This window comes from Hyla sarda, chromosome 3 (assembly GCF_029499605.1).
Source record: "Hyla sarda isolate aHylSar1 chromosome 3, aHylSar1.hap1, whole genome shotgun sequence".
Lineage (NCBI taxonomy): Eukaryota > Metazoa > Chordata > Amphibia > Anura > Hylidae > Hyla > Hyla sarda.
Genome location: NC_079191.1, coordinates 194,640,347 through 194,654,522, shown reverse-complemented (window position 1 = coordinate 194,654,522; position 14,176 = coordinate 194,640,347). Strand labels below are relative to the sequence as shown.

Genomic DNA, 14,176 nt, shown 5'->3' with positions numbered 1-14,176 from the left:
AGTGAAGGGGAAGTGAGGTAATATACACAGGAAGCAGGTGGAAGCTAATTAGACTGATTGGGCCAGGCACCAATCATTGGTGCACTGGCCCTTTAAATCTTAGAGAGCTGGCGCGCACGCGCGCCCTAAGGAGCAGAGCCGCGCACGCCAGGACGTGACAGCCGGGGACCCGGACAGGTGAGTGACTTGGGATGCGATTCGCGAGCGGGCGCGTCCAGCTATGCGAATCGCTTCCTGCCGGCAGAGTCAGTGCAGCGCTCCCGGTAAGCGGTTCTGACCGGGGCGCTGCAGAGAGAGGAATGCCGCGAGCGCTCCGGGGAGGAGCAGGGACCCGGAGCGCTAGGCGTAACAGTTCTGGTGTACAGCCTACATTTCCCATGAATCCTTTGGCCTTGGCTGGGGCATTTGATTATTGCAGATGGCTGCTAGTGCTGGAGATCACCCAGGTGAACTCATTAGACTCACAAGTAGGTTGGTGCTAGTTCACACTGTGCCGTTCTGATGGGATTTCTAACTCAAATTGTGTTCTTGAGAGAAATATTGCATAAAGAGAAAGTGATATGACCTATAGTCACAACTAAAGTGTTTTAAAAGGATTTGTCATCTGTAACACCAATTAATTTTTATTGCATTTTTCACACAATTTACCGCATTTTAACAGTGTTTTTTTATATATCAATTTTGCCATTTTTTTGCACAATTGTGCTACAATCTCAATTTTGTCATGATTTACGGATAATCACAGCAAGAACAGAAAAAAACAGCAAGCAATGCAATGTGTGAACACTGCCTCAGGGGAGGTATATAATTATAATATATCCTGATCCCCTAGAAATAGCAGATGGAGCTGGATCACATGGGGTCACATGACCAAAGTAGAGTAATAAAATACATGGGTGCAGCTACGCTGAAAAAAAAAAACACAAATAGCCCTGTAGACCTATTGATGGTGAGTCTGCATGATATAGGCAAAAAAAATAATGGAGTGCTTCTTTAGCTCTGTGTTAGTCAAACTTATGATATGGTATATTTATTTATAATACTTCAATGATGTTAAAAAAAACACTTGATATTGCAGGTGAAATTTGCTTTATTTAAGTTACCGGCATTATAGCTTCGGCTAATACAGGGTTAAACTTGTACATTAGAAGTAGTAGAATTTTTCATCTTATCTTACATATTTAAGTCAAATTTTTCTTGGAAATTTTCTCCAGGATTCAGTCCATAGTTTAATATATTATTTGCAATACTAGCCCATGCCATTCTTTTTGTGGTAAATCTTGCTGCCCATTCTCCAGACTTACTAACAACTATTAATCCTCCTCTGCCTTGTACCTTGTTCTTCATATATTCCAGAGCCTGGTCCGCAGCACTTTGTGGAGTCTCACCTAATTCAAGAAAATGACTTCCATTAGATTACCTTTCATATGATACAAAATATGTAACAGTTGTCCCTATATATATATATATATATATATATATATATATATATATATATCCATATAACAATTTTCCATATATATATATATATATATATATATCCATATAACAATTTTCCATATATATCTACTGCATGTACAAATTCTGCAGTGGACTCTTTTCTATTGGGTCTCTAGGATGTCTTCCACCCCACCCTTAAAACAATGCCTAGAAAAAACTACTGCTATAAAAATGTGTGTCAGTGTGTATGTCTAGTTTTTCATAGAATTGTTACACACATTGGCCCACATTTATCATTGCAGTGTAAGTGAAGCAGTTTTTTTACACCTTTTTTATTTGTGTGCTGATAATGTGTATGAGCACCAAATTTATTAAATGGTCAAAGGGCATTTGATAAATTTTGTGCAGGTCACATTTCCCGAAATTTCTGTCTACACATACACCAAAAAGCTGCCCCATGTCTGGGCTTGTGTAGTTTTAGAGACTTTCCAGTGGCTTTGCACCTTTTTTTGCTCCTTTTTACAAAAAGGCGCAATGATAAATCCCTTCCATATCATGTGTATTGCCAAAATCAGTGGATTGCCACTCAAAATCAGCAGAAATGTGTAAACAAAAAGGGGCAAAAAAAGGCGCAAAAAACCCTGCTTGCGCCTTTTTTGCCCCTTTTTTAGACACAAAAAAACGTCTAAAGACAATGATAAATGTGGGCCACTATTTACTACTGCAGGAGGGTTTTTATTTTTCCAAAACTAGGCCTATTGTGTGGGATAAAAAAAATTCACCTTCAGCACTCCCGCGTTGCTCCCAGTGACCTGCTCCAGTCCCCGGTGTGATCATCTTCCTGAGCTACAATGTGACATGTCAGGTAGTGTTGCTCGCGAATATTCGCAATGCGAATCTTGTTCGCGAATACAGCACTATATATTTGTGAATACAGCACTATATATTTGTGAATACAGCACTATATATTTGCAATTACGAATATTCCTTTTTTTTATCTTTTTTTTTTTTTTCACAGTACACATCACAGTGATCATCCCTCTCTGCTTCCAGCTTGTGTGGTGTAAAGAAGGCTCTAATACTAATGTGTGAGACTGGCGTGCAAATTTTCACATATGCAAATTTTCACATATGGGAAAATAAAACGTGAATATTATGAATATGCGAATTTAGCGAATATATGACGAATATTTGTCCATATATTCGCGAAATATCGCAAATTCGAATATGGCCTATGCCGCTCAACACTAGTGTCAGGCCCCGGAAGCACCTGGAACAAATGTGTCATACAGCCGCCTAGCTTCTTTCACACTGACGTTTGTGCCCCTCATTGTACTGGCTGTTAGGAATATAGCGGGGGGGAAATTTGTGCAGGACACCTCTTTTTCTCCTGCTATCTTTGGCCGCAATAACAGGAGTTCTAACAGGCGTTAGAGGAATCCCAAGTGAATGGGATCCTCTTTGCCCCTAATAACTCCCCTTATGCTCCGTTACAATAATGGACGTTAATGGCAGCCAAAGTAGAAATAAAAAAAAAAGAGCCATTAACATCTGTTTGTAACAGAGCTACAGTCATAGTGGCTCAGCTCTATCAAACTATGTGGGAGAAAAAATTGAGTGGTTTTCCCCCAGCAACCAATCACAGCTCAGCTAACAAGCTCTGGTAAAGTGAAACCTGAGCTGTGATTGGTTGCTGTGGGAAAATAACTCCATTTTTTCTGTCACACAGTTTGATAAATCTGGGCCAGTGTGAAATAAGCCTTAGGCTATGTTTCCACTTGTTTTTTTTTTCTGGCAGTTTTTGAGCCAAAGTCAGAAGTGGACAAATAAGGGAGGAGAAGTACAAGTCCTTCCTTTATATGTCCTTGGCTTTGGCTCAAAAACTGCAGTGGCAGTTTTCCAAAAACTGACAGAAAAAAAAAACAAGTGGAAACTTAGCCTAAGAGTTACCTCTCCTGTAAAGTATGCATTTTACATGCCTTGCAGGGTCTTATACTATTTTTTTTTGCTATATTCTCTTAAAAGGGGTACTCCAGTGGAATTTTTTTTTTTAAATCAACTGGTGCCAAAATGTAACAGATTTATAAATTACTTCTATTAAAAAACTTAATCATTCTGGTACTTATTTATTTTCTGTCTGTCCACAGTGCTCTCTGCTGACACCTCTGTCCATTTTAGGAACTGTCCAGAGCAGCATATGTTTGCTATGGGGATTTTTTTTTTGCATTTACAGAATTATTTTATATTTCTATGAATTTTTATGAATTAAACATTCAGTATACACTAATAGTAAGTAAAATAAATGTATACATCTAGTAGAAAAAAAAGTAGTAGGCCTTGTAAGCAAGACTTGGACCTTCTCCCCAGGGGTAGACTGACAACTCATGGGGTCCCCGGGCAAGAGAGGATCATGAGGCCCCCATGTGTAAGCCACACCGATATACTATAGATGCCCTGCCTGCGTACAATAAATAATTATTTCAATACATAAAGCAAATATAGAAAAAACATTTGTAAAATTGAAAAGAAAACACAATTTTGCTATTTTTTTTTCAAAAAAATTTGGGGGGGGGGGCGTACAAATTTTTTTTATAACTTTTTGTAAGAAAATGTACATCCATAAAATTGTCCTCTTCTGACCCCTGTAACACTTTTATTTTATTTGGGGCTCATTTTTTGCGCCATTATCTGTAGATTTTATCGGTACCATTTTTGTTTAGATGGGACTTTTTGATCACTTTTTATAAAATATTTTATGGTATTTAAAGTGACCAAAATCAGCAATTTTGGACCAGCAGGATAGTGAGTACAGCTCTGGAGTATAATACAGGATATAACTCAGGATCAGTACAGGATAAGTAATGTAATGTATGTACACAGTAATCCCACCAGCAGGATATCGAGTAGAGCTCTGGAGTATAATACAGGAGATAACTCAGGATCAGTACAGGATCAGTAATGTAATGTATGTACACAGTGACTTCACCAGCAGAATACTGAGTACAGCTCTGGAGTATAATACAGGATATAACTCAGGATCAGTACAGGATAAGTCATGTAATGTATGTACACAGTGACTTCACCAGCAGAATAGTGAGTGCAGCTCTGGAGTATAATACAGGATATAACTCAGGATCAGTACAGGATAAGTCATGTAATGTATGTACACAGTGACTTCACCAGCAGAATAGTGAGTGCAGCTCTGGAGTATAATACAGAATATAATTCAGGATCAGTAGAGGAGATGTAATGTAATGTATGTACACAGTGACCCCACCAGCAGAATAGTGAGTACAGCTCTGGAGTAAAATACAGGATATAACTCAGGATCAGTACAGGATAAGTAATGTATGTACACAGTGACCTCGCCAGCAGAATAGTGAGTACAGCTCTAGAGTATAATACAGGATATAACTCAGGATGAGTACAGGATACGGAATGTATGTACTACATGTTGGCAGTTGTAGTTTTGCAACAACTGGAGACCCTCTGTTTGGAAAATACTGTTATATAGTGCAGGAAGAACTTACCCAGGCACCTGGCTGCTCCAAAGGGCCTGCACCCACAGGTCACATGATTGTCACATGACCACAGCCTCCCCCATTCGGTAGGTACAGAGCAGGTTCTGGTCGGGCAGTAACTACCATTATGTTGTGTGTGGAGATCACTGGTTTTCAGTGACTGCCAGACCGGGATCTGCATGATGCAGGAGATTTAGGACTGGCAGTACTGGCAGCTGCGGGCCCCTTCAGGATTGGGCCCTCGGGCAGTGCCCGAGTGCCCGACCTGTCAGTCTGCCCCTGCTTCTCACTGGGGTGCTACTCAGGAATAGGTACAAGTTTTGCTTCCAAGGCCTAAAGACAAACACTGTATATATTACTGATGGACTATCAATCCAGCCGGTATAGACCAAAGGCAGCCTTTAGTTATTATATATTACATATTGCAAGTTTTTATGTTGTGCTCTTAGAAATACCCTGCAAGGTGAGTAGATGTAATTTAAAAATGCAACTACTAACACAGAAATACTTTCAATCAATGGTTTATGAGTTTAACAGAATGAATAACATTACCTTTTTCCATATTAAAAAGTACTTTTCTTGCAAGCATAACTTTCATGATAGATTCTCCATGACCAGTTGTAGACACTGCCCCAATAAAATTGTCTGCATATGCTCCAGACCCTAAAAAATAAATGCACAACTAAATGGATGTTTAATTACTTGTTTATTTTATTTAGTTATTTTTTTTACAAATTGTTATGCCAATAAATAAAATGTGGTATTGAATCGGTATTCCAGGATTTTTTTTTATTTGACTATGCTACAGGGGCTGTAAAGTTAGTCTAATTCATAATATAGTACCTGTACCTGTGTGTGACAGTTTTCTCACAATTCTTCTGTGATTTTCATCCCAATATTCATTTTTAACAGCATACAAAATGACTGTTGTCTCAGATTTTTCCCAGCTTGCAATGCGGCTGAGACCTGACTCACTAGTCAGCTGATGACAGGGAGCCTGTCTGCTTCAATGGGTGGAGAGAGCAATCTGCAAGTAATGCAACAGCTGGAGGCACCCTGATTGAAACCCACAGGTCTGCAGCTCATTTATGTTTCAATAGGTGGGGTGACTGAAGTGTGGGAAGGAGGAAAATTGTATCATGGGATTTGTAGGCAAAAAGAAAACTGAAAACAGGAAATACAAGTTCACAGAAAGCTAGCCACAGTGTTCTGGTAATCTCACAACATAGCCATTTAGCTCCAAGACAAGCACATATCCTTCCTAAGCTTGTCCATTACTGCCTGTCAGGTACATACTAAAATCACCTTATGATGGATAATCCCTTTAAGTTAATCACCCTGGACAAACTATTGTCAATTTTGGTCTTTGTGTTTCAATCCTTGATCAGTCATTTTTTAGGATATTAGGCAATTTATATTATTCTATAACAAAACATAAACAGGATCTGACCTCTAGGACACAACCTATATGAAAATAAAAATGAAATGAAAGGTATCCACAATAAGATGTTTGCAAATCCCACCATGTAACTATATTTTGCCATTTAATTTTATGTATTTGATATATTTTCTAATTTAAAAATTATTAGCCACTTTACTTTGTCAAGTTATTATTGCCCAAATAAGTGCAATTTTTATGGCATGTCACTTGTTTTTACGGATGCAATAAATATGCCCCTTTTTGTATATACTAAGTGCACTGACAACCACTTCCCCATAGACATACATAGAGCACATTGATTTAGCAAAAACAGATGCATATTTTCTGCAATTTTACAGACACATTTTTTTAAATTCAATGCCTGAAAATACGCTGTGTGAACATAGCCTAATGGAAAAACAAAAACAAACATGTTTTATTAATTTTTTTGTTTATATATATATATATATATATATATATATATATATATATATATACCGTACATATATTTGTGTGTATTTTTTTTTTTTTTTTTAAATATCAAGTGGCTGTTCCTAGAGGCATAAAAGAACACCCTGAGATACAATAACAACGACAGTATGTAACAGCATTATCTACCTAAGGGAATATTTTTTCCCAGTTAAAAAAATGTTTTACATGACCTAGTAGACAAAGTTAATATATATTTTCAGGTCAACCTCTTTAACTACATTTTAGATAACAATCAATATCTATCAGGAGTGAATGGAGGCATTAGTGCCACAGACACCAGTATTATAAAGTGCATGTGGAAGGTGGAGGGTCATGTTAAGGAGTTTTGACTGGGACACAGTTATGACTCTGATAACAATCATATCAATGTTGCTTTCAATAGTTTGAACATCTGATAAAGACAATGCAGGAGAGAAATCAGTTGAAAGCCAAATCATTGTAATAAAAGATACAAAGTGTCTGAACATTTACAAGCGGCTCCCTTACAGATGTACATTGGCATCTGCCGAGAGAACATATTTTGAAGTAGCAGTAAGCAATAAAATAAAAAAACAAACTACTCGTGGACATAATTTTTCTTGTGATCCTTTTCCAAATCCCTTCTAAGCTTGGCAGAGCTGAAGCCATAGTCAAATCATTTTGGCAGTGATCAACTTTTTAAACATGGAGATTTAAATGAAGTATTTACAAGCGACTGGTGGCCAGTGCCAAATGCCAAACACTCATACAAATGTGCTTGTCTCTTCTGAAATTTTTTACTGAAATAAAGCAATTTACAGTCTTTAAAATGCTTACAATTTGTCAAATACATAAATCTTTTGTATATAACATTTGAAAACACATTGACTTAGAGGTAAATTCTATGTGTAGCGTCTGGAAACTAAAGTGTCTTCTGTTGAATTTTTTATCTGTTCTGTTATAAAACAGCATTGGATGTAATTAGGCTTTCTTTGGCCCCAATCATAGGGTTACTTAATCTCCACCAAGGTAGTTAAAAGCATTCCAATTACCAAAACCAAAATGACTGAATGCACACTTAGTAAAGTAAATATACCACCGAGCTAAATATATATATATATATATATTTTATATATATATATATATATATATATATATACATATATATATATATATATATTTTTTTTTTTTTAAACCCTTAAAGGGATACTCCTGTGGAAAACTTTTTTTTTAATCAGCTGGTGCCAGAAAGTTAAACAGATTTGTAAATTACTTCTATTAAAAAATCTTAATCCTTCCAGTACTTTTTATTGGTTGTATAGTAAAGAGAAATCCAAAGAAGAAATGCATTTCCTCTGATGTCATGACCACAGTGGTCTTTGCTGACCTCTGCTGCCCATTTGAGGAACTGTCCAGAGCAGGAGAAAATCCCCATAGCAAACATATGCTGCTCTGGACAGTTCCTAAAATGGACAGCAGAGGTCAAAAGAGAGCAATGTGGTCATGACAGAGGAAATGCATTTTCAGTTTTTGCATTTTAATTTTTTCCTCACCACCTTCTAAAAATCATAACGCTTTCAATTTTCCACCTAAAATATTATGGCTTATTTTTTGCATCCCCAATTCTACTTTGCAGTGGCATTAATCATTTTACCCAAAAATCCACAGCGAAACGGAAATAAAAATCATTGTGCGACAAAATCGAAGAAAAAACGCATTTTGTAAATTTTGGGGGTTTCCGTTTCTACGCAGTGCATATTTCGGTTACAATGACACCTTATCATTATTCTGTAGGTCCATACGGTTAAAATGATACCCTACTTATACAGGTTTAATTTTGTCGTACTTCTGGAAAAAATCATAACTACATGCAGGAAAATATATACGTTTAAAAATGTCCTATTCTTACCCCTATAACTTTTTATTTTTCCACGTATAGGGCGATATGAGGGCTCATTTTTTGCGCCGTGATCTGAAGGTTTTATCGCTACCATTTTTGTTTTGATCTGACTTTTTGATCACTTATTATTCATTTTTTAATGGTATAAAAAGTGACCAAAAATAAGCTTTTTTGGATTTTTGAATTTTTTTTACGTGTACGCCATTGACAGTGCGGTTTAATTAACAATATATTTTTATAGTTCCGACATTTACACATGCGGCGATACCATATATATTTATTTTTATTTACACAGTTTTATTTTTTTCATGGGAAAAGGGGGGTGATTCAAACTTTTATTAGGGAAGGGGTTAAATGATCTTTATTAACACTTTTTTAAAACTTTTTTTTTGCAGTGTTATAGGTCCCATAGGGACCTATAACACTGTACACACTGATCTCTCATGCTGATCACTGGCGTGTATTAACACGCCTGTGATCAGTGTTATCAGCGCTTACTGCTCCTGCCTGGATCTCGGGCACGGAGCAGTCAATCGCTGATCGAACACCAAGGAGGCAGGTAAGGGCCCTCCCAGTGTCCTGTAAGCTGTTCGGGACGCCGCAATCTCACCGTGGCGGTCTTGAACAGCCCGACTGAGCAGCCGGGATACTTTCACTGTCGCTTCAGACGTGGCAGTCAGCTTTGATCGCCGCGTCTGAAGGGTTTATAAGGGCATCACCACGATCGGTGATGTCCTGTATTAGTCGCGGGTCCCGGCCGTTGTATCGCAGGAGCTGGCGGAGGACGTAAATATACGTCCTTCATCGTTAAGGCGTTTTTCCGTTTTTGCATTTTCATTTTTTCCTCCTTACCTTCTAAAAATCATAACGCTTTCAATTTTGCACATAAAATTCCATATGATGGCTTATTTTTTGCGCCACCAATTCAACTTTGCAGTGACATTAGTCATTTTACCAAAAAATCCATGGCAAAACGGAAAACAAAATCATTGTGCGACAAAGTTGAAGAAAAAATTCCATTTTGTAATTTTTGGGGGCTAAAAATTACACCTTATCCTTATTCTGTAGGTCAATACAGTTAAAAGGATACCCTATTTATATAGGTTTGATTTTGTCATACTTCTGAAAAAAATCATAACTACATGCAGGAAAATTTATACGTTAAAAATTCTCATTTTCTGACCCCTATAACTTTTTTATTTTTCCGTGTACGGGCTGGTATGAGGGCAAATTTTTTGCGCCGTGATCTGAAGTTTTTATCGATACCATTTTTGTATTGATCTGACTTTTTGATCGTTTTTAATTCATTTTTTCATGATATAAAAAGTGAACAAAATTACGCTATTTTGGAGTTTGGAATTTTCATTTATGAATGACAGATTTTTATAATTCGGACATTTCATGCATGCGGCGATACCACATGTTTATTTTTATTTTTTTACACAGTTTTTTTTTTTATGGGAAAAAGGGGGTGATTCAAACTTTTAATAGGGAAGGGGTTAAATTACCTTTATTAACTTATTTTTTCCACTTTTTTTTCCACTTTTTTTTTGCAGTGTTATAGCTCCCATAGGGGGCTATGACACTGCCCACACTGATCTTTTACACTGTTCACTGCAAAGCCATAGCTTTGCATAGATCAGTGTTATAGGCGGTCGGACTTGGAGCAATCAATCGCCGATCGGACGTGACGGAGAAAGGTGAGGGGACCTCTGCTCACGTGCCAGTTGATCGGGACACCGCGATTTTATCGCGATGGTCCCGATCAGCCCGACTGAGCTGCTGGGAAGCTTTTACTTTCATTTTAGACGTGGCGATCAACTTTGATCGCCGCGTCTAAAGGGTTAATAGCGCGCAGCACAACAATTAGTGATGCACGCTATTAGCCCAGCGTCCCGGCTATCATTAGCCTCCGGGACCGACCCCGTATGACGCGGGTTCATGGCAGGACCCCGCGTTATATACCGGGATCGGGCGCAGGGTGTACAGGTACACTCTGCGTCCTTAAGAGGTTAAAGGAGTACTTCCGTGTATAAACACTTATCCCCTATCCAAAGGATGGGGGACAAGTGTATGGGATCCAATGGTCAGATCCCGTACAATCAGACACTTATCCTTTGGATAGGGGATAAGTGTACTTTTTTAATTATGAAAACAAATGTCTCGTGTTTTAATTTTAGTTTTATTAACTTGATGTTAGTATGAAGTGGCACTTTCTGTCTTGTACAGATCTATTTCCAGAGGTTTCCACCTTATTATCTTAGGCAGGATTACACCAGTGTAAAGGTAAGACACTATTCACAATAGCTTTTGCTCAAAGCTGTGTAACCAAGTTTGTACTGGGAGAATGTAAGGATCCTCTGATGAGAGTTGGAGTCCTAAAGAAGGGCTTTTACATTGTGCGAGTAACACACTTTTGGTAACTGTTTTGTTGGGTGGTTAGTAGTAAGTAAGCCACCTGTACAAAGTGGATAAATTCTGTGTAGTTAATGCTGATTTATTTTGTATTTGTTTTGTGCCTTAAAGGGTTACTCCGCCCCTAGACATCTTATACCCTATCCAAAGGATAGGGGATAAGATGTCAGATCGCCGGGGTCCTGCTGCTGGGGACCCCCGGGATCGCCGCTGTGGCACCGCGCTATCATTACTGCACAGAGCGAGTTCGCTCTGTGCGTAATGACAGGCGATACAGGGGACGGAGCAGCGTGATGTCATGGCTCCGCCCCTCGTAACATCACGCCCGCCCCCTTAATGCAAGTCTATGGCAGGGGACGAGACCACTGCCATGCCCCCTCCCATAGAATTGTATTGAGGGGGCGGGCCATGATGTCAAGAGGGGCGGAGCTCTGACGTCACGATGCTCTGGCCCCTGTATTACGTCATTACGTGCAGAGCAAACTCGCATAATGTTAAGTGCTCTTCTGGATGTTAAGTGCTCTTCTGGCTCAGTACAGGTCTCAGAACAGAAGGAGCGCCATTGGACTTTTGGAGATAGAATTTTGCTGAAATTGAAGTCGGGGGCCATGTACATTTACAAAGCTCCCATGATGCCAGAACAGCAGAAACCCCTCACATGTGACCCCATTTTGGAAACTACACCCCTCACAGAATGTAATACGGGGTACAGTGAGCATTTACACCCTACTGGCGTTTGACAGATGTTTGGAACAGTGGGCTGTGCAAATGAAAAATTACATTTTCATTTTCACGGACCACTGTTCCAAAAATCTGTCAGACACCTGTGGGGTGTAAATGCTCCCTGCACCCCTTATTACATTCTGTGAGGGGTGCAGTTTCCAAAATGGGGTCACATGTGGGGGGGTTCGACTGTTCTGGCACTATGGGGGCTTTGTAAACACACATGGCCTTCAATTCTAGACACATTCTTTCTCCAAAAGCCAAATGGTGCTCCTTCTCTTCTGAGCATTGTAGTTTGCCCGCAGAGCACTTTACGTCCACACATGGGGTATTAATATACTCAGAAAAAATGGGGTTACAAATTTTGGGGGGCTTTTTTCCTATTACCCCTTGTGAAAATGAAAAATTTGTGATAACACCAGCATTTTAGTGAAGAAAATTAAATTTTTCATTTTCACGTCCATTTTGTGTTTACTATATCCCTTGTTACCTTCCTTGAGGGGTGTAGTTTCCAAAATGGGGTCACATGTGGGTATTTATTTATTTGCGTTTATGTCAGAACCGCTGTAAAATCAGCCACCCCTGTGCAAATCACCAATTTAGGCCTCAAATGTACATAGTGTGCTCTCACTCCTGAGCCTTGTTGTGCGTCCGCAGAGCATTTTACGCCCACATATGGGGTATTTCCGTACTCAGGAGAAATTGCCTTACAAATTTTGGGGTTCTTTTTTTCCTTTCCCTTCTTGTGAAAATGAAAAGTATGGGCCAACATACTTTTTTTTTATTTTTTTTACACTAACAGGCTGGTGTAGCCCCCAACTTTACCTTTTCATAAGGGGTAAAAGGAGAAAAAGCCCCCCAAAATTTGTTGGGAAATTTTTCCCGAGTACGGAAATACCCCATATGTGGCCTTATACTGTTGCCTTGAAATACGACAGGGCTCCGAAGTGAGAGAGTGCCATGCGCATTTGAGGCCTAAATTAGATATTTGCATAGGGACTGACCTGGATGTAAGAGTTAAACTTGCCTCAGATACCAAAATTACCCTACAACAGTGCGCCTCCAGCTGTTGCAAAACTCCCAGCATACCTGGACAGTCAATGGCTGTCCGGCAATACTGGAAGTTGTTGGAGGCTGCGTTTTAGAAACCGTGCTGTACCAGAGGTTTCTCATTTTTATTAGGGAAGGGGGGGGGGGGGGGTAACTGTGTAGGGGTTATGTGTATATGTAGTGTTTTACCCTTTATTTTGTGTAGTATAGTATAATGTTTTTAGGGTACATTCAGACTGCTGGGGGATTACAGAGAGTTTCCCGCTGTGAGTTTGAGCTGCAGCGGAAAATTTCCTGCATCTCTAACCTGCAGCGAGAGACTAACTGTAAACCCCCACCTTCACATGGGGGGGGGGGGGGGAACCTCCAGCTGTTGAAAAACTACAGCTCCCAGCATGCCCTTTGGCTGTCCGTGCATGCTGAGGGTTGTGGTTATGACACAGCTGGAGGCACACTGGTTGTAAAACACTGAGTTGGGTTGGGAAACATTGTCTGTTTCCTAACTCAGTGTTTCCCAACCAGTGTTCCTCCAGCTGTTGCAAAACTACAACTCCCAGCATGCATGGTCTGTCAGTGCATGCTGGGAGTTATAGTTTTGCAACAGCTGGATGCACACTGTTTGGGAGATACAGAGTTAGGAAACAGACAATGTTTCCCAACCAGTGTGCCTCCAGTTGTTCAAAACTACAGCTCCCAGCATGCCCAGACTGCCGACGGGCATGCTTGGAGTTGTAGTTTTGCAAAATCTGGAAGAGCACAGTTTGGAGAACACTATACAGTGGTGCCCAAACGGTAGCACTCCAGATGTTGCAAAACTACAACTCCAAGCATGCCCAGACTGCCCAGGCATGCAGGGAGGTGTATTTCTGTAACATCTGTCCCTTCAGATGTTGCAGTACTACAACTCCCAGCATGCCTGGACAGTGTCAGCATGCTGGGAGTTGTAGTTTTGCAACATCTGGAGGTCTATAGCTTAGAGACCACTGTATAGTGGTCTCCAAACTGTGCTCTTCCAGATGTTGCAAAACTACAACTCCCAGCATGCTGAGACTCTCCAGGCATGCTGGGAGTTGTAGTTCTGCAACATCTGAAAGGACAGATGTTACAGAACTATAACTTCAAGCATGCCTGTGCAGTCTGGGCATGCTGAGAGTTATAGTTTTGCAACATCTGGAGGGCTACTGTTTGGGCACCACTGCATAGTGGTCTACAAACTGTGGCCCTACAGATTTAGCAAAACTACAACTCCCAGCATGC

General features: G+C 39.7%; 1 protein-coding gene across 4 annotated transcripts in view; it reads right to left on the bottom strand.

Annotated features, from left to right (window-relative positions):
- Positions 1-619: 619 nt before the first annotated feature.
- The window catches only part of LOC130361992 (isoaspartyl peptidase/L-asparaginase-like), a 170,322-nt gene continuing 156,765 nt past the window's right edge, over positions 620-14,176 (bottom strand). For all 4 annotated transcript variants that reach the window (XM_056565804.1, XM_056565805.1, XM_056565802.1 and 1 more), the window contains 2 exons: positions 5,514-5,624; positions 620-1,388 (listed from right to left, as the gene is read on the bottom strand). In XM_056565804.1, the coding sequence (XP_056421779.1) occupies positions 1,174-1,388; positions 5,514-5,624 (326 nt within the window). In that variant the 3' untranslated portion in view covers positions 620-1,173. The remainder of the gene's footprint in view (positions 1,389-5,513; positions 5,625-14,176) is intronic.